Source organism: Martes martes (genome assembly GCF_963455335.1).
Source record: "Martes martes genome assembly, chromosome: 4".
Taxonomy (NCBI): Eukaryota; Metazoa; Chordata; class Mammalia; order Carnivora; family Mustelidae; genus Martes; species Martes martes.
The window spans coordinates 109,948,844-109,973,718 of NC_137891.1; the positions used below are offsets into that span (position 1 = coordinate 109,948,844).

A 24,875-nucleotide genomic window follows, 5' to 3' on the forward strand; every position below is an offset into this window, starting at 1 on the left:
GCCTCAGGGTCAGGACACTTGGGTGGCTCAGCTGGTTAAATGCCTGACTCTTGATTTTGGCTCAGGTCATGATTTCAGGGTCGCAAGATCAAGCCCCACATCGAGCTCCAAGCGTAGGCAATAATCTTGAGCATGGAGCCAGCTTAAGATTCTCTCTCCCTCTTCCTCTGCCCCTCCCCCTCCCTCTCAAATACATACATACATAATTTTTAAGCCTCAAGATCTCCAGTAATGTAGAGTACAGAATTCGATAACCACCCTAAAGACATGCTGACAGAAGTAATGCTTTACCTAAAGAGAGGCTTCCAGAACTGTCTGTTAGAGCCCAAGCACCCACGGACAACACGATACCAGTTCTCGCTCACACAGTTTTACTCTTCAGGCAGTCCTTTGTCATTGGTCAGCTTCAACCAGTACCCGCTCTGTAGGAAAGCGCACGGGGCACCAGATTTGCCAGCGCTTTAAGTTGCTTACTGTTTTCTCTTCGTTAATGAAATGTTGTACCGAACCAGGCTTTACCCATGACAGGCCAGCAACATGAAATTCTATCGTGCTGCTTTCCAGGCTTCTTCTTCTGACTCAGCATCTTCTCTCTGGCTTCATCATACACAGAAAGATTCCATGGAGAAAGGCTAATTGCATAGGGGTCTTATACTATAGATTGGCCAAACAAAGAAGTGGTGCCAACCACTCTCCTTTTAAAAAGCTGAACATCTTTTTCATATAGTCCTGCAGCCTCTCGGTTCAGGGGGCCTGTGTATCAATCTCGTAAGAAACTTACCTTGCATACATTCACACTTGCCAAATATGATTATGGTTCCACTTCCCGTTTGCAGATGTTCTCTTCACATCCAGCTGGTGTGAGGTGGGATCAACGAGCAGGTGAGAGATGGGCATATCAAGCACCCAGCATGGACATTCACCATCTGGGTAGTTATCGGGGATGTAAACTTAAATACATCATCTTGATGAAGTCCATGCTGTCTGAGTAGGACTCCAAACCACATTAATGCAGAGCAATAAGGTGACTCCATATAGAGACCTGGTAACTTCTGCTTCACAAGCAAGGTAATTTCTGTCAAGAAAAGTGTATTCCAGGTAGAAGGTTTGTACGAAGCATGTGTGCCACGTGCTGACTCTATTGCTGGAGCAGAAGATCTCGGCTTAGTTATGAGCAGTGCATTTGGGGGACTAGAAGGCAGCTGTGTCTTTGGGGGAGCACGGGGAGGACGAGTTATCACATCACCTGTGACTGTCTTCTCTTCACCATCAGATCATTTGCATACAGAGCTAGACATGCTCCAGAATGGGTTATGGACTCCAATGTGGACTCCAAAGAAATTTAGTGATCTGTGTCATCAAACTCTTCTGTCTTCCGAATACAGCTCCCCAGCCCTGGTTTTCTCCCTGCTAAACAGGGGCTGATGAGTCTGGCCTTGAAAGACTGTCAGGAGGAGGAGGTGGGATAATGCAAATCACTCACATCAATGCCCATTTTTAAACGCTTGTAAAGTAGATATTACCTTTATGGGTCTTAAAAGCTTATAAAATCGCAGCTTTCATTCTCTCTCACCAACTGTTGTTTACAGATCTTCTAACTCCCTTACTGACAACTTATTTTTCCAACGTCAGCTTATTTGCCGCTACCACCTCTAATCTATATATAGTCTTTGTTTCATATTTTTACAATCTGGTTTCATTATTCTAGTGAAGTTTCTCCCATGCTCACTGACTTCTGCTTAAAAGGACTGGCCTACAAAAGACCTCACCAGCCCATCAAAAATGTTCTTATTTAATCCACAAATGGACCAGTCGGAACTCACACCGACTGGTAACACTTAGGACTATAGCCCTTCTCAGCTTTGTTCATTCTGTCTGGAAATACAGATGATACTTGCCACCAAATATCTTTCTAGAGATGCAGTATTTTTAGGCTCAGGCATATTCAGAAATCTACAGTTGTTTGTGTAGATCAGCTTTGGAGGGGCAAAGTTTTATTCTGTATATTTGCATATGAATATTTTCATGTGTATATCTATCTAAATGTATATCTTCTTTGAGAAATATAAATGAGAAATAACTCACTCTCATAAAAACTAGCATTAGAGTTTTAATTCTTGGAAAGTTCACATTACAGTTTAATTCTTTGTGGTACATTAATTTACCAACACTCCATATAGGATGGAAATTTAGTCATATCTTCAGAAATAAAAATCTGTAATGTAAATACATAGAATGGTAAAGTGACTGAACATTTCCGATTTGATATGTACTGAACCATATTTTAGAATTAGGAGATCTACTTAAAGTATTTATGTCTGTGTAGCCATTACATGTGTACTCTCCCACAGCTTAGATTCATTTGGTAGCTACCATTCTAAATTATGATTGGAAGCTCCTATTAAAAAACAACAATAAGTGATGCCTGGGTGGCTCAGTCGGTTAAGCATCCGACTCATTCTGTGCCGGTGGTGACCTCAGGGTCTTGAGATCTGCTTGAGAGTCCCTCTGCCCTACCCCTGCCCGTGAGCATGTGTGCGTGCTCTCTCTCTCTCTCTCTCTCTAAAATGAATAAAAATTTTAAAAGATATTATAAAACAACAGGGTAATGATTTGGGCCATAATAGTAATTATGATTTTATTCCCATGATATTTTTATAATATTTCCTATTAGTGTGCCTTTTAAGACAATATTTATTTTAGGGATGCCTGGATAGCTTAGTCGGTTAAGTATCTGACTCTTGATTTTGGCTCAGTTTGTGATCTCATGGATCCTGGGATGGAACCACATGTCAGGCTCCATACTCAGCGGAGAGTCTGCTTGAAAGGTTCTCTCCCCTTGCCCCCCCCACTCTTTTCCTCTCTCTCTCTCTCAAATAAATAAATAGATATTTTTCAAAAAAACAATATCTGTTTTAATAACAGTTTTCTGATTATACAAGTAAATGTGCTTACTGCAGAAAATTAGCAGAATACAAAAGTGTAAAAAACATCATCTCTAGGGACACCTGGTTGGTTCAGTTGGTTAAGCATCTGCCCTCGGCTCAGGCCATGATCCCGGGGCCCTTGGATGGAACCCAATGTCAGGCTTCCTACTTAGCAGGAAGTTGGCTTCTCCCTCTCCCTCTGCACCCCACCTCACCGCTTGTTCTTTATCTTTCTCTCAAATAAATAATATCTTTAAAAAAGGATCATCTCTAATCTCACTATGAAGAGATCCCAATTGTGTATGCACAATTATGTATGTATATGTATACATATACACGCATACATATACATATATATACACGTACATACATATACATACATATGTATACATATAAAAACAATAATTTATAATACTGCATATACTGCTGTAATTCTGTTTTTTACTTCTCTGCCCAAAAAATATATATGTAAGAGTTTTATATATTTCTTATAAAAACCCCTAAATATGATTTTCTTTTTAGTGGCCATGTAGGATTTTGAGAAATTAATGTCAATTTATCCAATCTGCTATTTTGAAATTTCTAAATAATAAAATCAAAATCCATTTTGATGAAAAACCAGGGAACTTAACTGCGGCCAGTTCTGGTCCTCAAGAACTTTTCTCTCAAACAGGAAATGCCAGACTATATGAAAGAAGTCAGAGCAGGGGAGGACGCCAAATCCAGTACCCTGCCTTAATTCTGTGTGTTGACACAAAACATTGATGAGGGCAAGTAGGAAGTGATGCTCCCCAGATTGTCATATGTGTAATAGAATTCAGACCATTGTATAACCAGTAGTGGCTTCTTTAGCCATAACTCAAAGACATCCCCTTTATACTAGGGTCTTTTTTTCAATAATGAATAAATTGCATTTAAATTATAAACTTAGAAAGGAGAAGTAAAAGGATTACTGAGTGAGAGAGATGAAGAAAAGCAGTAAATCCTATGTGATCAGAAGGATAAGTTTCCCAGTTCATCTGACATAAGAGATGGATTAATTACAATGTCTCTGAAATGGGGGACAATTTTGGCAGTAATTTATATTTAAGTAATCCATTAGTGCCATCCTATACATAATCCCATCATTGGATGACTAACAAGAATATATGGTATTTGCTTATGATTTTATAGATTCTAATAAAATATGACTATCTCTTTGAATCATTCTTATTCAGGGAAAACCTACTTTCCTAGGACTTGGCTGATGTAACCCACAGCAACCATTAAATGTCATAATGATTCTGTATCTTTTGATGTTGTCTGTGTATCTTTCTCTCTGTGGCTCATTCTGTCCTAGAAAAAGTATCTCTAAGGAGCAGTGCTTGAATTAACCCCTGGACAGTGATCAACAGAAATTTTTCCTAGAAATAACTAAGTCTGTCAACTGCTCGGGTATTTAGTTCATGGAGAGACCATCATACAGGAATTCAAGAGGTAAATCGTGCTCTTAAAAAATAGACAAAAAAAAATAGTCAGACATTATGGTTTTCTTTGAAGAAATAGCGTTATTTGTGATATTTTCTCCTAGAAATCACCTTCGAAGACATAAATACAAATACGTATTTTACATATTCTTCAGTTTAAAAAATTGGCATTATCTATTATAGAGAACATATGGGAAGAATGGAATTCAAAAAACAACAGACATCTATCTCGGAAGCATTTAGATCTAGACTCAATCCAAATCAGAAATATCTAGTAACTACCCCTCCTTGCCTGTTTCCTTCAAATATTCACATTGTTTTCTGGGATAAAGCTGGAAGTAGAACATTGTTTATTCCCTGCTTTTGTCTGATAATAATTTTGTTCTTGTTGTTTTATACTTCTAAAATTTGGACTTTTATTTACAAATGGGATTTTAGGAATGTTGATGTAATTTTCACATAACATTGCTCTCAGAATAGTGAGATAGCATATTATGGCTACTGACAGTGATGAGAAAGAAACTTAGAAATGAGCCAGTCAGTATTTGAGGGACATAATGCATTTCATCCATTCTAAGACATGAATTTTTTTCGGGGTGTCTTACAATTAACTTCTCTTTAAACTAACAGACTGAATGTTTAGAAGTTTTAGTAATATTTTGAAAAATTTATTTTGCTTATAATTTTCATCTTACTATATGGATAAAAGCAATGTATGATAACATCTTAAATGTGATGAAATACAATGTTGTGTTTTCAATTTGTAGTAGATAAAGATAAAATTATTCACTGTTTGGGGAGTACTTGTAACTGACATTCTAATTCATCAACATAGACTTTCTCCCAAACTCCACTAGACAGAGAAAAACAAATTGTCTTGGAAAGTTATTTCACAAAAAAATTCAAAATTTCATCCTCATTCTGTTCAGAAAGTCGCTTTCTGAAATCTAACTAATGGGGCATTGGGCCAGAGTGGATTAATGAATTCCATAGATAATCCCTCAAAACTCAATTTATTCATTGAATTCAGTTCTTTCTCTACTAAATGTATTCCCAAAGCTTGATGGGTAACCAGATTAATTAATTTGTTACATATCCTTACTCTTCCTTTCTGATAGTCAACAATGAATAAAATCCAAAGTCAGAGAGAAGCAGCAGCACAAAGATAATCCCTAATCTGAATAACCACTTCTGGACAACAGAGAGCCTACTAGGCTTCAAGTCTTTCTATAGAATTCAAAATATTGGATCCAACGATAGATGCCTTACATGTATTTATATGTGCGTGTGTGTGTACACAGAATAAGCATGCACATATTTAATTACATAGTCATATGTATTTAAAAGGCTTTGGCCATAATGTTCTAAAACCACTACCAAGAAGGCAAGAATGCACATGTTAACATTTCTTTCTGGGTTAATAAAGATGAGGGGAAAAGTTACTGGGGTTTGCAAATTTATTTTAAATAAATTCTTTTAAAATACCCACTGACCTACATTTATTGAAAGAAAAACAGTCAACTACAATTGTAATTGTTATCCTGTCAAGTATTTATTAATAGACAAGCGGCTGTCATCTTTGTTAAAATGCTCTAAGTTGACAGAATTTCATTTACATAAATGGGTGGAAAATCCGTTTCTTACTTGTCCAACAAACTGGAGACAAAGTGCCTGCCAATGTTTTAATTTCTTTTTCATGTTCTGGTTAGAGAGTGAGAAGAATGCTTTCACTCCACAGTGTCATGAATATGATAATCTATGGAAATCACGGAAAGCAGGTACTTAAGTTAAGCATATACTGTACTATGGGAATCCCTGATGAATTCGAGTCTATTCTGTTTAGAGAAGATGTTGTTGCCTGTGAAGTGACAGACTGCCAGATGTTCCTGAAGTAGCACGGTAATGGGCTCAGATCGTAGCATCTTTCCCCAGCCCCCACAGATGACAGCATTTACTTTAGGCTACGGAATGGTCTTGCTTTCATTCTTTAAGAACTCATGTTTACATTTACTTCGCAACTATCAAATCTTCATTTTCTTAATTTTACTTATTTCAACATGTGGAGCATAAAATTATGTAACTAAGCGAGTAATTCTTACTTTATAGAGTGTATGCAGTCTAAATGTGATATAAGCAATTCTCCATCGTGTAAAACATGCTTAAGCCATTGATTTACCTTATAAAAGCTGGAAAAGGAGGTTTACACGAGGGAGAGGGAATGTTTACTTTAGCATATTAAGCACATAGAAAAATGTGCTAAAGCATATGTAAGTTAATACTAGAAAGAAAACTATAATGTGTTGCGAGGATTTCTATAATAATATGATGTGGATGATAAGGACTAACTTGGAATAAGTGCCTACTGTTTACCAAGCTCTGGCTTCATTGTATACATTTTATGTAAGTTATATAATCCTTATTACAACCTTATGAAATGTTATTGCCATCTTATGAATGAGGCACCTGAAATCTTATAAAGGTAAAACAAAATTTGACCAGGTTAAATAGTACATAATGGAACCAAGATTGAAAGCCAACATGAAGGACTGCACTGTTTATCCTATATATGCTACTACCCATACATTTATCCATTTGAGAATGTATACTGGGCCAGGTGTTGTTCAAAGTTCTAGGAGAACATCACTGAACAAAATTTATGAACATCCTATTTGGTAGTTCGTATCTTCTACAAAGGATGGAGATATAAAGTAAATGAAAAAAGAATATGATCATTATCAAAAGGAAGATATGCAGAGTATAATTTAGAGGACCTCCTTTCCATATAAAGGCCCTAAGACTTTTTAAGAACAGCAAAAAGTACACGAGTGTGGTTGCAAGGTAGCAAATTAAGAGGAGAGTGGTTAAAAAATAAAATTGAAGGGGTAGGCAGGAGCCAGATAAGCCTGCAGTCAGTGCAAAGCTTTTAGATTTTATTTTAAGTAATTTGGGAAATCATTGGAGAGTTTTAAGCAGAGGAGTGACATGTTCTCATTTCTATTTAAGACAATTGCTCTGGCTACTATGTGGAGAATACATTATAGCGAGTCAAAAGAGAAAGTAGACAGATCAGTTAGGAAGCTACAGGACTGCAGTGTTCTTGCTGAGGGATATTGGAGCCTTGGACTAGACCCATATCAATGAAGATGGTGGGAAGTGGAGAGAATTAGGTTGTTTTGAGTGTAGTTTTGCTGAAGTAGTTGTTCTAGAGGGGAAGATGCAGGGAAAAATAAGAAATCCAGAATAGCCCTAGGTTTTTGACTTGAGCAAATGGCTCAGCAGTCATTTCATTAACTGAAATAGGGAAGATTGAGGAAAGAATGTTCAGAGTGAAATAACAAAGGATCTGCTTAAGATTCGTTAAGTTTGAGATCACTTTCTACATCTAATTAAATATTAGTTCAGTCATTGGATATAAGAGTCTGGAGCTCAGTATAAGGAACAGAACTGGAACTCTAAATCTGAAAGCCATAGCTTAAACGATTATTTAAAGCCATAAGATCAGATCACTTGGAAAGGGTCACTGGCAGAGGGAAAAAAGAGCATCTAGGACCGAGACTTGGATGTTCCAACCTATGAGTTTCAGAGAAAAAGAAAAGGAAAAAAAAAAAAAAAAAAGGAGAAACAGAAGTGAAGTAGAAAAAAAAAAAGTAGTACAGTATTTTAGGAAGGAGGGAGGGGGTCATCCTGATTGGATGCTGCCAAGACAGAAAGTAAAATGAGCACAAAAGTGTGGCCATCCAGTCTGCAAAATAAAGGTTGTCTTTGGCCCCATCACCACAGCATTTCTGTGGCTGGGAATGGAGGACAAACTCCTGGACCAAGTAACTGAGGAGTTGAATGGGTGGTGAGGCTGGGAGGACAGACACTGCAATTACCAGGGCTTCAGACAGGTGTGAAGGGAAATAGGCAAATGAGGAAGCCTGGAAGTGGCTGCAGAGACAGAGTTCTTTTATTCGTTTTGTGTATTTGTTTTGAAGAGGGGAGGGATTAAAGCACAATTGTATGTTAACAGAAATAATAAGAAAATGAGAGTGAATCATGGGATGGTCAGAGATAAAAATTAAAGAAGCCTATTTCTTCAGATGATCAGACGTACGCAAGACAGAGCCCTCGGTGGATCCTGTAAAAGCAAGGGCACCTCCCATCATAACAGAAGAAAAGATGAAGGGTGATAGTACAGATGAGGGGGATTTACAAAATGCAGAATAGAAATATTACTTCAGTATTTTTACCTGATAATGTGAGGGCAGGTCCTCAACTGAGAAGGAAAAGGAGTGGCAGTTCAAACTTTAGAAGCAAGAAGATGCAAAAAATGTCACGTGGTAGAGAGAGGAAGCTGAAGAGCATCGGTAGTAACACAGGCTTGTTGGCCCTACTGTGTGCTCACTTGTGATTACAGTCACGAGGTTGTGGGGGGAGCAGTCATACTCTGTAGCTGTCTTTGGTTTTCAGCTGTAAATACGAAATGATGGGATGATTGAGATAATATGGGCAAAGATTTTGCCTGGTGGATACAAGAAAGGGTTACAGGTTGTTGTCTGATAGGACTTGACCTTAAATGATCAGATAAATGTGCATCATTGAAAACTGTGATATACTTTGTATATGTTTAAAGGATTATTTATGTTTAATTCCATTCCATTACAAACTACCACAAACTCCCTGAGGATAGGGACATTATCTCTGTTTTGCTCCCTAGTATGTCTTCTTATTAGCTCTTACCCTTGGTATCTTCTCCTAAAGCATAGGTCATACAGTAATTTTAGGTGACACAGCAGCCAAACAGCTCAGAAAGGACACTGGCACTCAATTTAGAGAAGATGCATGGCTTGGAGGTGAGACACCTAGGTTTGGTTGTGCCTTACCATTACTGTTATGTGGCACTAGGCTTTGTGTGCTTGCCACATTGGTGGCCCTTAGGTTTCATCAATATTATGATAATATGATAATTCCATTATTGTAAAAATTAAATGAGATAATATACACAAATAATTTCTAAAGCTGAAAGTACTGTCACTGTGTTATTCAGTTTTAGAATTTGGTCCTAATGACTCTAGGGACATGTGATGTTCATCCACTGGCTGATATCTGATGAAGCTCAGAAAATTAGGTACAGATTATTCTTCTCCAAGCCTAATGGCGGGTCTCTCTAACTGCTGTTTTCATTTGGTGGTATTAGCCTTTGCCAAACATGAGGTTCATCTTTATAATAGACTCAAGAGGAGGAGGGTCTGAAGACCAGCAGTGTGGCCTACGTGGCCATAGGGCCAACATGAAACACACAGATGTCAAGTGAATTATTGTTTCTGGAAGCTTAATGTTTAACGCAATGATTGCCTAGATTCACAACTGTTCAAAGTATATTTTCAATAAAATAATGGGTTTTAAGAACTATGGCTTACAATTTTTTTTGTTGTTTAATTTTTTTGTTTCTGTTTGACTTTGTTGTTTGATTTTTATGAACAGGAGAGTGAAATAATTGGTCATTATTATTTTCTTGATAGAATACTTCAAGCAAAGAATCAGGAAAATACAAAGAAATTATTTGTGTTGTGCTCTACACCTTTGAGTATAAATTAATTTCTTGGAACTATACCTTACAATACCTTATTACTCCAAATCTGTCAGGCTGTAGAGGATGTTTTACAATTTAAAGCAAATGTTATTATCGGGGATTGGTTTAAGTAATATTTTGGATGAGGCCAAAAATTAGTTGTTTGGTCATTAAGCATTAGATGAGTCTCATTCTTGCCAAGCCTTGTGCATAGAGATAACCTGTCTGGTTATCTTATATATATCTTATATATGAAAAGTGTTCAGTTATCAGCATTAAGCTGATGGTTGTTGAAATTTCTTATCAGTATAGCTTTTTGTTGATGTTAATCCCTCATTCATTCATCAAATAGTTAATTAAGGCCAACTATGTACAAAGAACTAAGGTGAAGATAAAACATTTTCCAAAAGTATCCTGTCCTCAAAATGTTTATGATCTACTCAGAAAAATAGAGATGCATAAGTAATCATAATATCATTTAGAAAGTAATGAGAAAGAAAGAGAGGAAAATCCAAAATCTGTGGGGCAATGATTGCCTTCAGTAATGACCCAGGTACAGAGATGAATTTTATCTTATGGATGTTTGCTACTATCTCCATGTCTGCATGCAAAAGCTGTTGTTAATGGAGCATTTTGCATACATATAAAAGATTCGTTCCCATCTTAAATACATCCTACTAAATTTCTTTCCTTTCAACTAAAAACTTGGGCTTCCTTTTATTTTCTCTCCAATATAAATCTCCTGCTTAGCATAGAAGCCCTAAAAATTGACTTTCAAAGTGATAATCATTTTTTCCAATATGTCCTAAACTGTAACTCCAAATAGGGTTTTTGATTGGATCAAAATGTGATATTTTATGCCCAATGCCACAGTTTCAGGTAAAAAAGCTTAAAGCAGTCATCCCGGTGTTTCTGTGTAGGGAAAATATTAAGTATCATATTGAATAAATATGGAAAAGATTGATTAATCTTCCACTCTTGCTCCAAACATAGCCTGACCCCAGAATGCTCTTTTCATATTTATAGCGGTCCCATTTTCCTCATCACCCCATTTTTCTGTTTTTCTTTGCTTCTATCCCATTGTATGAGGTAATTTTTATTCCATTTTCCCTCATTGGTTTTTGCCCTTCACATTCTATGCAATATTTAGCCATGAAAGCAGTAGCATTTTGAACGTGGATTTCCAAAGCAAATTATTTCATCCAAGTTCTCCTAAGGCACTGGAAGGACTATAGCTTAGGAAGTCTTTCTTTATGTGAGGCTAATATTTTGTGACATTTTTATAATGCAGAATACTCACTTCATCTTTACATTGTAAAGATGTTAAAAAATTGTACACAAATACAAATTACACTCACTATAATAAAGTAACACTTTGGTTCTGTACTGCTTTATACTTTTCAAAATGGTAAAAGCTGTATTTTAATAATCTATTAGTGCCTTCCTATTTCAAATAGTCGTTTTGAAGAGCAAGTAGGCAGAATGGTCATTGCTATCTCCATTTTACACAGGTGAAAACTGAGGCCCACATAGGGCAAGTGACTTGTCTTAGAGACCAAGTGTCTTGGTCTCTGAGCACAAAATCCAGTGATCACTCTGTATTGCACTGTTTCAGTAGAAGTTTCCATTTTCTCCCATCCTGTAACATCCTGTAACTTTGCGTATCAAATGCAACCATACGTGTGTCTATGTTTTATTCTTACTGACTTGGCAATTTCATGTCTGGTATCACTTATATCCACTTCTAATATTCACATGGTTCATTTGTATAGAACATATCCAGGTGAGTTGTAACTATAAACCAAACTGTATAAAGATAATTATGGTGCAGCGTTGGTTGTGAATGAATTCCTCAATGTATACAGATTATATTAGCCTTCATTTAAAAAACTATTTTATTTATCTTAATTATTTATACAGGTTTTATTATTTCATAATTAGAAAATAGAGAAGATATCTTTGGTTGTACCTTCCACCAGTGAAGCCTAGAACAGTTTATGAACTCATCCAGCCTTGGGAGTTTGATAAGCATTGTCCATATTATTCATATTTCCAGTTTCAAAAGACTTGAAATGTTCTATAAATAGGAGGAAAAGATTTATAATTTGTGACTCAATCAAGTATTTCATCCACAAACTGTGGATGTGATGTGGTTAAGACTATGGATGTGATGCCACCTGGTCATAAACTCTGAGGATTTCTTTCTTTCATTTTTTTTTTTTAAGATTTATCTATTTATTTTAGAGAGAGAGAGAGCAGGGAGGAGGGACAGAGGGAGAGAGAGAGAGAGAGAATCTCAAGCAGACTCCCCACTGAGCGCAGAGTCCAATGCGGAGCCTGATTCCACAACCCCAAGATTATGACCTGAACTGCAATCGAGTTGGATGCCTAACTGACCAAGCCACCCAGGCTCCCTGTAAACCCTGAGGATTTCTAACTGTGAATTTGAAAACAAAACAAAACATTACTGGAAGTTATGTAAATTTTCTGGTCTGACCCCCTTATTTTACAGATGAGAAAACTGAGACCCAAAGGAGTCACTAGCTCCCATGGGTCACAAGATGAGCGGATATCAAGGCTAAGAACACAGCCCCATCTTCTAACTCTCAAGTGCTCTTTCCAATATTACCTCCCACGGAAAGAAGCCTCCCATGGGGCCATTGCTTCTTGAGAAGGAAGTATATTAAATTCACATTTGGCTGCTAATCATTTTCTCAGCATCTCTATGGTATTTCATTAACTGCTTCATGTAACACTCTGGCCTTTCACCTGTATTAACTTGCGCTCATTAAACGTGAGGCCAATAATAAACAGGACTGAACTAATACAGATATTTTGCATGGTATGTGTTCAGCATTTTTTTAAACGGTGTCTACTGTATGAAACATTTTTCCCTCCATAGTTTGTGGAATGAGTAAAAACGGGAAGCGTAGATTTCAAGGAATGGATTATATGTGTAGTATGTGTCTTTATATCAATCAAAAATATATTATGCACTCATCTAATACAGAGCTTTGTAAGCACTATAAAGAAACGTGAGCAACAGCATAGCACAGGGTCTGGCATCTGGCGGACTGGGATGTGAATCCTAGCTCTGCCATTTGTTAATGGCGAGCGCTGGAGCAGGTTGCTTCGCCTTTCCGAAACCGTGATCTGGTCTGCAGCAGGGACGAGGATAATACCCACTTCATAGGGTTGCAATAAAGAACGGATAATGTCCTCCCGTGTTTTGCAGAGGGCCCAGTGTACAGCAAAGCTCTGTTAATGTGCTGATTTTGATGAAGATGGTGCTGACAATGCATTTCCTTCCCTCGTCGAACTTATAATCACCTCCCACCACAGCTGTTGTCGAGAAGGCTGATGTTCCTTGTGTCTTCTCCCCACCTCATCATTACTACAGAATATATATAAGAGTCCTCCAGGGTGCCAGGAAAGAAAAACTAATCCCAGCTTCCCCACCAATGTGAATTCATGTTCCTTTTGACTGAGAAGGAACTCTTCTGCAAATTGTAACCTCTGCGGCCATCAGTTAAACACAAGCTCTTATGTGATTTTGATAGCGTTTAGATTCTGACTGAGCAGGGGATGGTGAAAGAGGAGGGGTCATGTGCAGAAAGATGCAGCAAAGAGGTAGAGAGAGAGGTCCGTCAGAGAAGGATTCTGTGTCACAAAGAGTGAAAACTGGGTGGTTTCAGGCAGAAGTCACTGTGAGACTAGGGGTAAAGCAGTCAGCAGGCAGTGTGGGGTTGAAGATCAGTGGTAGGCTGTTGGAGTTGAGGTGTGTAGTCAATATATGTTCTCTATTTTCCAGAGTACCATAGACTTTTGAAAGAAACAAACAAAAAAATCTTATAGGCCATCTATGTCACTTTTATGCTTCTACCAAAATCCCATCTCCATCATGCTGGATCATTATCTTCTTTCTGCCACAAACATCCTCACTCCCTCAACCCACCCTTCTTTCCACCACCGAAGGCATCCAATCACGTATTTTCAAATAACTGGTGTTTCCCTACAACCTGAAGAACAAATATCCAAGCTGCTTTGCCCAGAATTCAGAGCCCTCCCTAGATTTCCCAGCTTTACCCCTGTTATTCCCCAGTCAGGTACTATATTGTACTATATTTTAGCTCTATAAGAATGAGTTTATCCTGTTTTTTTTTTCATTCCTTTCCTCATCATTCCTTTATCTCTCTCATCTCTTTTCAGCACCACATACTATTTCTCCCTTTTTAACCCTTTGTCACAGTTTAAATTCCTCTTTCACTAGACGTCTTCCTTAATCTCTTAGTTGGAATTAAGTGCTCATTTGGGTCAGAGTTACATCAAACTGTTTGTGCGTCTCTTCCTCTACTTATCCTATTCTCCCTGAAAACTGCCTATGGAACCAATGTCAGCTGAAATCAGCCAGTCCGTCCTTCTGGAAATTGCTGTAAAATCCCTGGAGATTATGTTCTCTAGGTCACTTCCGGCTATAAATTCTCCTTCTTACCGAGTTCTGCATCTCCCTCAATCTTACTTCTTGTTGGTTCCTATTCTTTGAGCTATATGCCCACCCAACCATGAAACTCAAGCCTATTTTTGCTGATTTTCTTCCAAATTTCTCTCTAAGGCATATAAGTACGTAGGAGACTTATTTAAGTTTTAAGGGTCAGAGAAGAGGATTTCAATTGCAGCAACGCAAACAGCTTGAAATTGAATATGAGCTCTTCCTCTTTTTTAAAGTCCTCCAGCCCTTGTACTAACAGGCTTTGCTCCCGTTCTGTCCCTTCCCTCTTCCTTCTCTTTTTGCTCTTTCTTTTCCCCTCTCCTCTCTCTTCTTCCCCTGTTTCAGAATTTTGCCTTCCTCAGGCACAGTGGTTTGGCCATCTCATTGTTTTTGTTTCTCCTAAATCATGCCACAAAGCTTCATCTCCCAAACTCCAAGCTAAAGGTATTGTTTTGGGGAGGGGGTTAACGTGGGAATTTATTTTTATTTTTATCTTTTTTTTATTTAAATTCAGTTAGCCAACATACTTTTAGATGTAGTGTTCAACAATTCTTCACTTGTGTAAAACCAGTGCTCATCACATCACATGCCCTCCTTAATGCCCATCATCCAGTTACCCCATCCCCCAATCCACCTCCCCTCCAAGAACTCTCAGATTGTTTCCTATAGTTAAGAGTCTCTCATGTTTTTTCTCCCTCTCTGATGACTTCCCATTCTGTTTTCCCTCCATTCCCCTATGGTCCTCTGCACTATTTCTTATATTCCACATATGAGTGAAACCATATGATAATTGTCTTTCTCTAATTGACTTATTTTGCTCAGCATAATACCCTCCAGTTCCATCCATGTCGATGTAAATGGTAAGTATTCATCCTTTCTGATGGCTGAGTAATATTCCATTGTATGTATACACGCACGCACACACACACATACACACACACACCACCCCCCCACATCTTCCTTATCCATTCATCTGTCAGTGGACATTTGAGTTCTTTCCACATTTTGGCTACTGTGGACATTGCTGATATGAACCCTGTAGTGAGAGTACCCCTTCTTTTCACTACATCTGTATCATTGGAGTCAACACCCAGGAGCACAATTGCTGAGTCATTAATGGTAGCTCTATTCTTAACGTCTTGAGGAAACTCCATACTGTTTCCCAGAGTGGTTGCACCAGCTTGCATTCCCACCAACAGTGTAAGAGGGTTCCCCTTTCTCCACATCCTTACCAACTTCTGTTGTTTCCAGTCCTGTTAGTTTTAGCCCATCTGACTGCTGTGAGGTGGTATCTCACAAATTTGTTTCTTTAGAGGAACCTGATAGGCATCATTTAAATAATATTTCAGTATAAATAATAATTTTCTCACCTCAGTTTCAAACAATATGAGTCAGTCTTCCTCCCAAAGCCATGTGCTGCTTTTAAAAAGAACCTCCTCCTTCTTGTCTCTGTGGCCCCGGCACCTCCCCAATGCTTGGCCCAAAGCAGGTCTTCCCTCTGTCATCCTCTTTTAGCATCCTATTAATGTTGGATTTTCTTCTCTTGATTGACATTCTTTCTAACATATGTTCTGATGTGGTTCCCTTCACAGAGGAAACTGCTCGCCCTCTTCTATCTTATTAAACAGCACCAGGTTAGCAGTCCGCTGGCTCTGCAGCATCTCTTCCCAAGTGCGCCCCTTCTCCCTCTGGTGTTTCTTCCACTGGGAGGATTTTCTTCCCCTTTCCTGGCCCTCACACCTCCATCTTCACTATTTGCCAACCTATCCTTCAGAACTTAGCTCAGATGTCAGCTCTTCTAGGAAAAACTCTGACCCCTCAGCCTGGGTTAGGTACACATTGTCGTTGCTTATCGAGCACTCTATGTCACCTGTGCCTCAGCCCTTGTCTCGGAGGACTGCAGTTGTGATTAACACACAGGTTCTGTAAGGTCACAGATTGTCTTTTATAAATACATCTCAAGTGTCTGGCACTTTGTAAATGTTTTTGAGTTTATGAATCACAGCTCTTGTGTATGTGTAAGTATTTATACTTATACTGCATTTGATTTTAATGTTAAATGGACGTATTCGCTTAAATTCATTTCTTTCTGGAAGTCATGTTTCAGGTTATCTGACATTTCAAAAAACCAGCTGGATTTTTAAAATACATTCAAGATATTCATTCATTCACTTGTTAAGCCTCAAAAACATCTTGTATACCTAGTATGTGCTGGACCGTAAAGTAACTCTCTAGGACCTCAAGCAGGGACCATGGAGGCACAGACTCTCAGGGGAAGGCAGTGTGGCGGGTGCAGGGGTTAAGGTGTGCTCTGGAGCACCGTGAGGGGCCCTAACACTGTGGGTAGGGGAGCCAGTTAAGAAGATTACTTAGATGCTATGAAAACCAAGCTGAGACTACAATGCCAAATGGGCATGTACCAGTTGAAAAAGACTGGCAGGGGCTCGCCTAGCAAAGGGGATGTAATAGCCAACATGGAAATATGGAGCATGGTACACAATGCAATATAAGCAGTTAAGGCTTATGGGAATAAATTGGCAGGCATGCACTTTACAAATATTATTCCATTTAATGCTTATATCAACATCGTGTGTTAGATACTGTCAATCTCATTTCATTGATAAGGAAAATTAGTAGCAGAATGGTTAAGTAATTGGCTCATAGTCACACAGCTAATGAGTGTAAAACTGTGATTTTAATGCAAATTTTACTTCTAAATCAGTACCCTAACCACTATGCAAATGTTGGCTTTCTACTGTCACTGAGAAGCACGAACTGTCGTTGCTTTTGACTGACTCAGACATCAGATGGTTTATCAAAAGTTGTACTCTTCAATTTGTCAAATTAAACTAATAGTTGTATTTCATTAATTTCAGGTATTTTGCATGTCCGACTCCTGTGTCCCCATTTATACCACTGGGCACCATGTAGTATTATGAAATATGTAGATGGTCTTTTCCTCTTTGTCTTTTATTGTTTTCCACTGTCCAAATTTGATAATAACATGAAAAATTGCTTACTGTTATGTCAGTGATTAAGCATTACATGTCAGTTACTCATAGGAAAAATCTGAGTTTCTGAATCTAAGCCATGCTAAAATGGATTTTGAAATAAAAGTCAGGATCAAATGTAAGCAGTTGACTACTCTAATAATTCAGAGAAAGGAAAAAGAAAAGTAACTGAATTTGGACAGAACAGAATTGAGACTTCTCACCTCTGTTTCCCTTACTTATGTCATGCTGAGCACACAGTGGTTGAAATTAAGGTATGCTAGAAACACACTCAGAGAACCCATGTTCCCAGCCATTGGGGTCCAAATTGTATATTTTGAGTATCTAAAAAGTATTCCATTGCCTTCCTGAGTTTGTTTTTGTTTTTTTTTTAAAGAGTAACTCTTTTATTTTCTTCATTTTTTTATCTCCAATTAATGGTCATTTAATTGAGATCAAACAGTTTTCCAAGAAGTTTGGTTTATCATTCCTTTAGACAACTGCAATAACCAGAAATACTTAATATATAATTCAATCTGGCAGTACCCTTAATGTATGGCAAGGGATACTTAGAAAATGCGCAACAGTGATAAATGTACACATATCATACGGAATTTATTTAACCTTTAATGTAGTAAGGACAGTTTCTAATCCAGAGCTAGTTGTTTGATATTGTATTTGTTGAATAAACAGCAGAATACAAATAGTTTAACTAAGTCATATGTGGACTTTTGTAAAAAAAAAGGCAATTCTTGGATTTGTAAAAAAAAAAAAAAAGACAATTCTTGGATAGTTGTGAGACATATATCCTTGAACTTATTTCTTTGTCAGTGTATATATTTATACATATACACATGCACAAGTATATTATACACACACATGCACACACAATTTTATATATATATATATTTGGATTTCAGGTTTATATTGAGTGTGATATATATATAAATATATATGTACTTAATGTATATGTGTGATTTTATATGTGTGTGTACATATGTATGTAGATTACACTCAGTATAAACCTGAAATCCTTCTATCTTTTAACTTATTACCATTTGACTACCAAGTAATTACTTTTCTTGTTGTTATTGTTTCCAATCAGATAAGGCAGTATGATTAGGAAAATAGAGTTGATCCATTATAGCACTGTACACCATTGTTATTAGCCAACTTGCTGCCATCCTCATAAAAATTATGCAATTTAAACTGGAAGATACCAGTACCTGCTTCTATTAGAAACAAGAATGCTTTTCTACTTCATAATATGCTCAATTACCTTTAGATTGATCCATGAATAAATTATAATCCAAATAGACTGCTTTACCTTAAAGCTTTGCTGGCTTAAGATATCATTGTTGATTCATTATGTTGTCACTTTTCTATCGGCAATGTAATGCTTTTTATATCTGGATAGAGACAGTTTTAGTGTGAGATACTGTTATCTTTAAATGAGTAGGATTTAGCTTTTCTGGTGAGAACAAATTCATCAATGATGAATCCCTGGAGAAAGTATTGAAACAAAAATCATACCATTTCGGAGCTTTGTTGAGTTCATCAGTTACAAAGCAGCTTTTGATAGTCATAAAGAACTTTTTTCTTTGTTTAAGAAATATAGCATGATGTTCAAAACCCCTTGCTTTGAGTTACCGTGGGCTACAACTTTTTCTGTAAGAAAATAATGAATGAAGAGGAAAAGCTCCTGCTGCTGGCTCTGTCAGGCTCTGCTGCTTCTCCTCCTGCAATAGGAAATCAATTAACTATATGCTCAGGCAGAGATTTGAACTAAATGCTTTATTAATCATCACTGATTGCACACACACACACCACCAACTATGCATTTGTCTTCACTCATGCTCAGTTTTATTTTGCTTTTTGTTTGTTTGTTTCGTTTGTTTTTTCGCAAGATCAGAACACAAACGTGTGGCCAAGTTTAGTGTGTGTAAAGGTGGTCGTCTGGTGCAGGGGAGAAGTGATCTTTTGTATTTTCGGAAAACTTAACTTTTAAAATATTCAGAACTCAGATATGGTAGAGCCGTCTTAATATGTAACAAAGTAATTTTTAAAGAGATTTTATTTATTTACTTTAGAGAGAGACAGAGACAGCATGAGCAGGGAAGGAAACAGAGGGAGAGGGAGAGAGAGAATCTCAAACAAACTGCACTGAGTAGAGAGTCGGATGCATGGGGCTCGATCTCCAGACCCCGACCCTGAAATCATGACCTGAGCCAAAATCAAGACTGTTGCTTAACCAGCTGTGCCACCCAGGCTCCTCTGTAATAAAGTAATTTCTTAAAAAGTACTAAACTTTCTTATACTGATTTGCAGAAAGCAAGATCTATGGAAGCCTTGATGTTTTGGAAGTTGGCACTATACCTGGTCCCTGGGACCTCCATACAGCAGTGAGAAACTACACACAAATGAGCCTATTTGACTTGGAGATGAATGGTGGAAGGTTGGGGGGGAGGGCAGTCATTGGTATCGTGTGTGAGTTGCTTTCGATTTCAAGAAAAAAAATTGGCAAGAGATTTCCTTCTTTTCCATTGACTCCTCTAACTAACACACAAAGAAAATCCTATAGGAATCTTTATGTTAAATTGAGAATTCCTCCTTAGGACTAATTAGAAAAGATTATCACATTATAGTCATAGCTCTGTTAGCCATAGAAAGGCAATGTAATTTAAATAAGGCAGATGTGGTCAATCACTGCCAAGAAAAAAAAAAAAAAGCTACAGAAAACATCAGGCTTATAGATGTTTACTCAGGCTGTGTTCTGTTCAGCACCAAGGGATTTCCAAATATTATTATTATTTTTTAAGATTTTTATTTATTTATTTGAGAGAGAGAGAGAGAGCGCGAGCGAGAGCTTGAGAGGGAGAAGCAGACTCCCCATGGAGCCGGGAGCCCGATGTGGGACTTGATCCCTGGATGCTGGGATCATGACCTGAGCCAAAGGTGGTCGCCCAACCAACTGAGCCACCCAGGTGCCCCAAATATTATTATTATTATTATTATTATTATTATTATTATTATCACTGGAACTATTTGAAAATATCACAATTTAAACTTAATTATTTTATTTCCCTTTGGATAAAGTATATTCTAAATGGGGAAAAAATCTCCTCTGGTTTATATTTAAAAGAAGATAGATCAAAAAGTTCCAGGAATGATTTCTTTTGAATAACATTTATGGAACTCTTAGATGGAATCAGAGTGTTGAGTCGGTAAGACTCAGGGAATCGGGATAATGGTTCAGCATTTCATTGAGCTTGCCACCATGAGGAATCTGCTAGAGCCAGAGGTCAGTTGTTTCAACATTTAATGATTTTTGATAATCCTCAAGAATATAAGATTAGGATTTAGTGCCCTTGGTATAGAAGCGAAGTGTGGAAAGAGTGATACTCTGACAAGAGTGATGTCATATTTATCTGAACCCCATGTTATCTGAACCTTGACATCACATATAATCCCTAACACCCTCATCTGCCCCAAGAAAAAGTTATTTAATAAGAGAACATTTCAAACAAGCATTATCTTTTCTACATTAAAAGGGCTTGCCTATGTGATAAATGTTGAGGATCTGTTTTCTACTCATTGATTTGATGTTTTCTAACAAGACAGCATCACCTATTTTATGGTAAAATAGATACAATATATTCTGTCCCTTCATCATATTATTTCATATTACTGAAATCATTACATATTGTAATTTAGGAAAGCATTGAGGATAGGAATGAAGTATATAGTTCTAGTTTAATTGTATATAAATAATTTGGCATTCATAACATTGCTTCCATTTGCTCAACTTACTGACATAATTATAGTAAATTGAGAATGGAAGTAACAATCTTGGATATTTCCACATAAATATGTTCTGCTAATATAAATTTTCAGTGACAGTTTGGCTGAATTGGAGCATGGGTTAAGTTTCACTTACCTACCCTGCTAACATCTCTAAAGGACTAGAGAACTCATTTTCCTGGGGCATTATGCAACCTGGCAGGTGGAGGCCAGTGTTTCAAAACAAGTGTGATTTTTCACCGAAGTATTTGCTAGGTCAGAGATCAGGATGACCTTGGAGTGCTGTAGTTTTCCAAGCCTCTATCAGCTAGATAAATGGGCTTTATTTTGTAGGAGAGAGAAAGAGAGAAGAAAGGGTGTTTCTGCAGTCTTAGAAAGGAGACCTAGCAATTCCAGGTTATAGGCAGACACAGAACATTTGGAATTTAGTGGTGTTTATCACCAGCTTCATGTGTCAGTAAAAGTGGAGATCAAAGGTTCTAGAAGAGGAGAAGGACAAAAGTGAAGAGGGAATAATTGTGGGATAATGAATAGTATGAGGGCATATTCGTGTTAACTTGAAACCACTTAGCATTTTTCCATGACACCCAGGTATCTTTCTAAATGAACTTTGTAAAGTACAGTTGAATAACCTTGAGATTTAAAGCTCCATGATGTGATTTTGAATACTGATGGAGTTTGTTTAAGCACTGTGATATTTCCTCTGCTTTTCATTTCTATTTTTGCCTCCTTCATGCAAAATAAAATTTGTTTCCTGTACGGAGAAATCAATATTTTTACCATTTTGTTTTTCAGCTACTCCAGTAAATTGCAATCAACATTAGTTACAGTCTCTAAAGAGATGTAGTAAGAATTTGAACACAATAAAATAGAGATACAGATTAGAACTTCGGCAAAGTACCTTTGCTATTGACAAAAGCATTTGTCAGGGACTATGGCTGTGTCTATATTGTGCTAAAAACCTGATGAAGAGGAAAAAAAGCATCAATAGGTTTTACCTTCTGTCTATACGAACCAAACAAATGGTCTAATAGCTACTGTTTTAAGTGAATGGATTTAGTTTACCATTGTGAACTTTATTCCATTTAGAAATGTATTTAATTAACATCTGTGTATTTTTTTAATTTTATTTTTTTTCAGTGTTCCAAGATTCATTGTTTATGCACCACACCCATTGCTCCATGCAGTATGTGCCCTCCTTAATACCCACCACCAGGCTCATCCAACCCCCACCCCCTTCCCTCCAAAACCCTCAGTTTGTTTCTCAGTGTTCACAGTCTCTCATGGTTTGTCTCCCTCTCTGATTTCCCCCAACTCACTTCTCTCCTTCTCCCAATGTCTGTATATTTAATATGTATATATTTGGTAAAGGTATTGCACTCTTTAGTTCTTTTTAATAATTAATGGAATCTGATACCTAGTGAGTCTCAAATAAATGAAGACATTGTTACAGTATATAAGAACAATTTCAAAACACACATTTGTTTGTAGATAATACTTATGTATTAATATCCCCACATTTTTCTCTTCTGTGAGCTAACCCGCTTTCTTATTTGTGCATTTTCCTTTTAGAAACTGCCAAGTTTTGGACCTTATCTTGAGCAGCGCAAGGAAATCATAGCAGAGAACAAGATTAGACAGAAAGAACAAAATGCAGCTTTGCCACCATTTGAGAGAAAGCATTTTATCCCCAAAAAGCCTATACCTACCATCAAGGTAAAAATTAAGTTATATATATACTATATTGCTGTGTAAATATACAATATAACTCAATATAGCTCAAGTATTTATTTACTAGGTAAGAATATCATTTATTTTGTTTAAAAATATAATAAAAGTTAAAAAAATCTGTCTATGGTGATAGGGTTTAGCCTCTTCAATTTGCATACTTTATACTTTTTAGAATATAGTCAAGTATGTGTTTCATGGAAATTTCTGTATGTATTAAATGGGCCAGGAAATTCTCATAGTCATTTTAAAGTTATATTCATATACAATTAAATCCAAGAGATATGTTAGTCATATAATACAACTAAATGATTAATATGCAACAATATCAATTTGAACAAACTTTGTCTGATTGAGTCTCTGGAAAGCCTTATGAATTGGGGAATCAGGAGACTATTTGCTGGGTAATAGCAAGAATTATCATGAAGATGGAATGGTGGGTGTGTTATGTTTCTTGATTTTTTTTCTTGCATTTTTTATTTTGAAAGATGGCAGATTCACATACATTTCAGAAATAATACAGAAAGGTCTTGTGAACTCTTTACTCAGTTTCCCCAGTGTAACTTCTTCCAAATATCACAACCACTGACACTGATACAATCTGATTGTATGTGATACTGATACAGTGACACTGATACAATCTACTGATCTTATTCAGATTTTTAATTTTTTTATTTTTGTGCACATGTCTGTATATGCGCATACATGTGTGTTTACTTCTGTGCAATCCCACCACAGGTGTAGTTTTCTTTCCACCACCACAGTTGAGATACAAGACTTCCATCACTACAAAGATCCTTGGGTTGCCCTGTCATAACCACACCTACCTCCTTCCTGCCCACCTTCCCCAAAATGGAATTGTCTTAATGAGAGAAAAGGGAGGTGTTATAGGACTTATAGAACTCCATTCTCCCTGAAATCACCATCGCTTAATGTGGTTTCAGTTACTGAAACTTATTCTTCCCTATTTAATGACAATCTACTCCTGCATTTCCATTTTCCGTTTGAAGCATCAGCTGAAAATCTTGCTCTTAAGACCTCTCTGGGGAACCTCCCAGAAATTCATCTTTAGCTGTCAACTGGGAACTAGAACCTTAAAAATTCCCTCTGCCTGTGAGAGAAAAAAAGATGTGTCCTATGTCAAAAACAGTGGGGTTTACACTTGCTGTTGCAAAATTTAAGTGATTCAGGCTTCTGAAAGGAAATGTAGAAGTGGTTGAACACAAATTCTGCCAGTATTTCAATACCATAATTCCAAATAATGTGAACACTTGGGACTTTTAAGAGCATAATAGCCCCCAATACCATCTTCCCAGCATTATCTGTTACCAGGAGAATGAACTAGACACTGATGATAAAGAGAAGACCGAATCCTTCAGCTCTTCACAAGCCCTGTGTTTGGCTATAATTATTATATGATTTGAGGTTAAGTGAGCATTGTCCCACTTCTGTGTCTCTTCTAAATTAACTTGAATTAAATGTAAGATCTCATCTTTTCCTTACATGTAAAAATTAGAAAGAAAGATATTATTTATATTTGAAAGAAAAGTGCAAGGTGATTATAAAAGCATTTTGACCTTTTCTAGTCTTCTGTTCCTTCAGGGAATATATTGATAACCTAGAAGCAAGACAAAAACAGAACAAAGAAAAAGCCTACTAGAGTTGAATTCAAGCTGGTTAGTCACTAATCCAAATAAAATATCAAACTCAGCAGAATTAAATAAACCAAAGAAATGTGAAGTCAGGAAAGTAAGTAAACATTTTTTTAAAGTATCAAGGATGGGTAAGTCTTATTAAAAATAGTGCAAATTGGGACGCCTGAGTGGCTCAGTCAGTTAAGTATCCGACTCTTGATCTTGGCTTAGATCGTGATCTCAGGTTTGTGGGACTGACCCCTGCATCAGGCTCTGTGTTTAGCTA

At 37.1% G+C, this 24,875-nt stretch overlaps 1 protein-coding gene and 1 pseudogene across 2 annotated transcripts in view; one reads left to right on the forward strand and one right to left on the reverse strand.

Annotated features, from left to right (window-relative positions):
• The window catches only part of DPYD (dihydropyrimidine dehydrogenase), an 842,461-nt gene that overhangs the window by 795,048 nt on the left and 22,538 nt on the right, over positions 1–24,875 (forward strand). Inside the window, exon 21 of the mRNA XM_080800117.1 lies at positions 22,800–22,943. Coding sequence (XP_080656243.1) covers positions 22,800–22,943 — 144 coding nt within the window. The remainder of the gene's footprint in view (positions 1–22,799; positions 22,944–24,875) is intronic.
• Positions 394–8,538, reverse strand: LOC308340715 (AKT-interacting protein-like; annotated as a pseudogene). The gene is made up of 2 exons: positions 8,490–8,538; positions 394–1,330 (listed from the first exon to the last, which is right to left on the reverse strand). The product of its transcript is annotated as an AKT-interacting protein-like (transcript).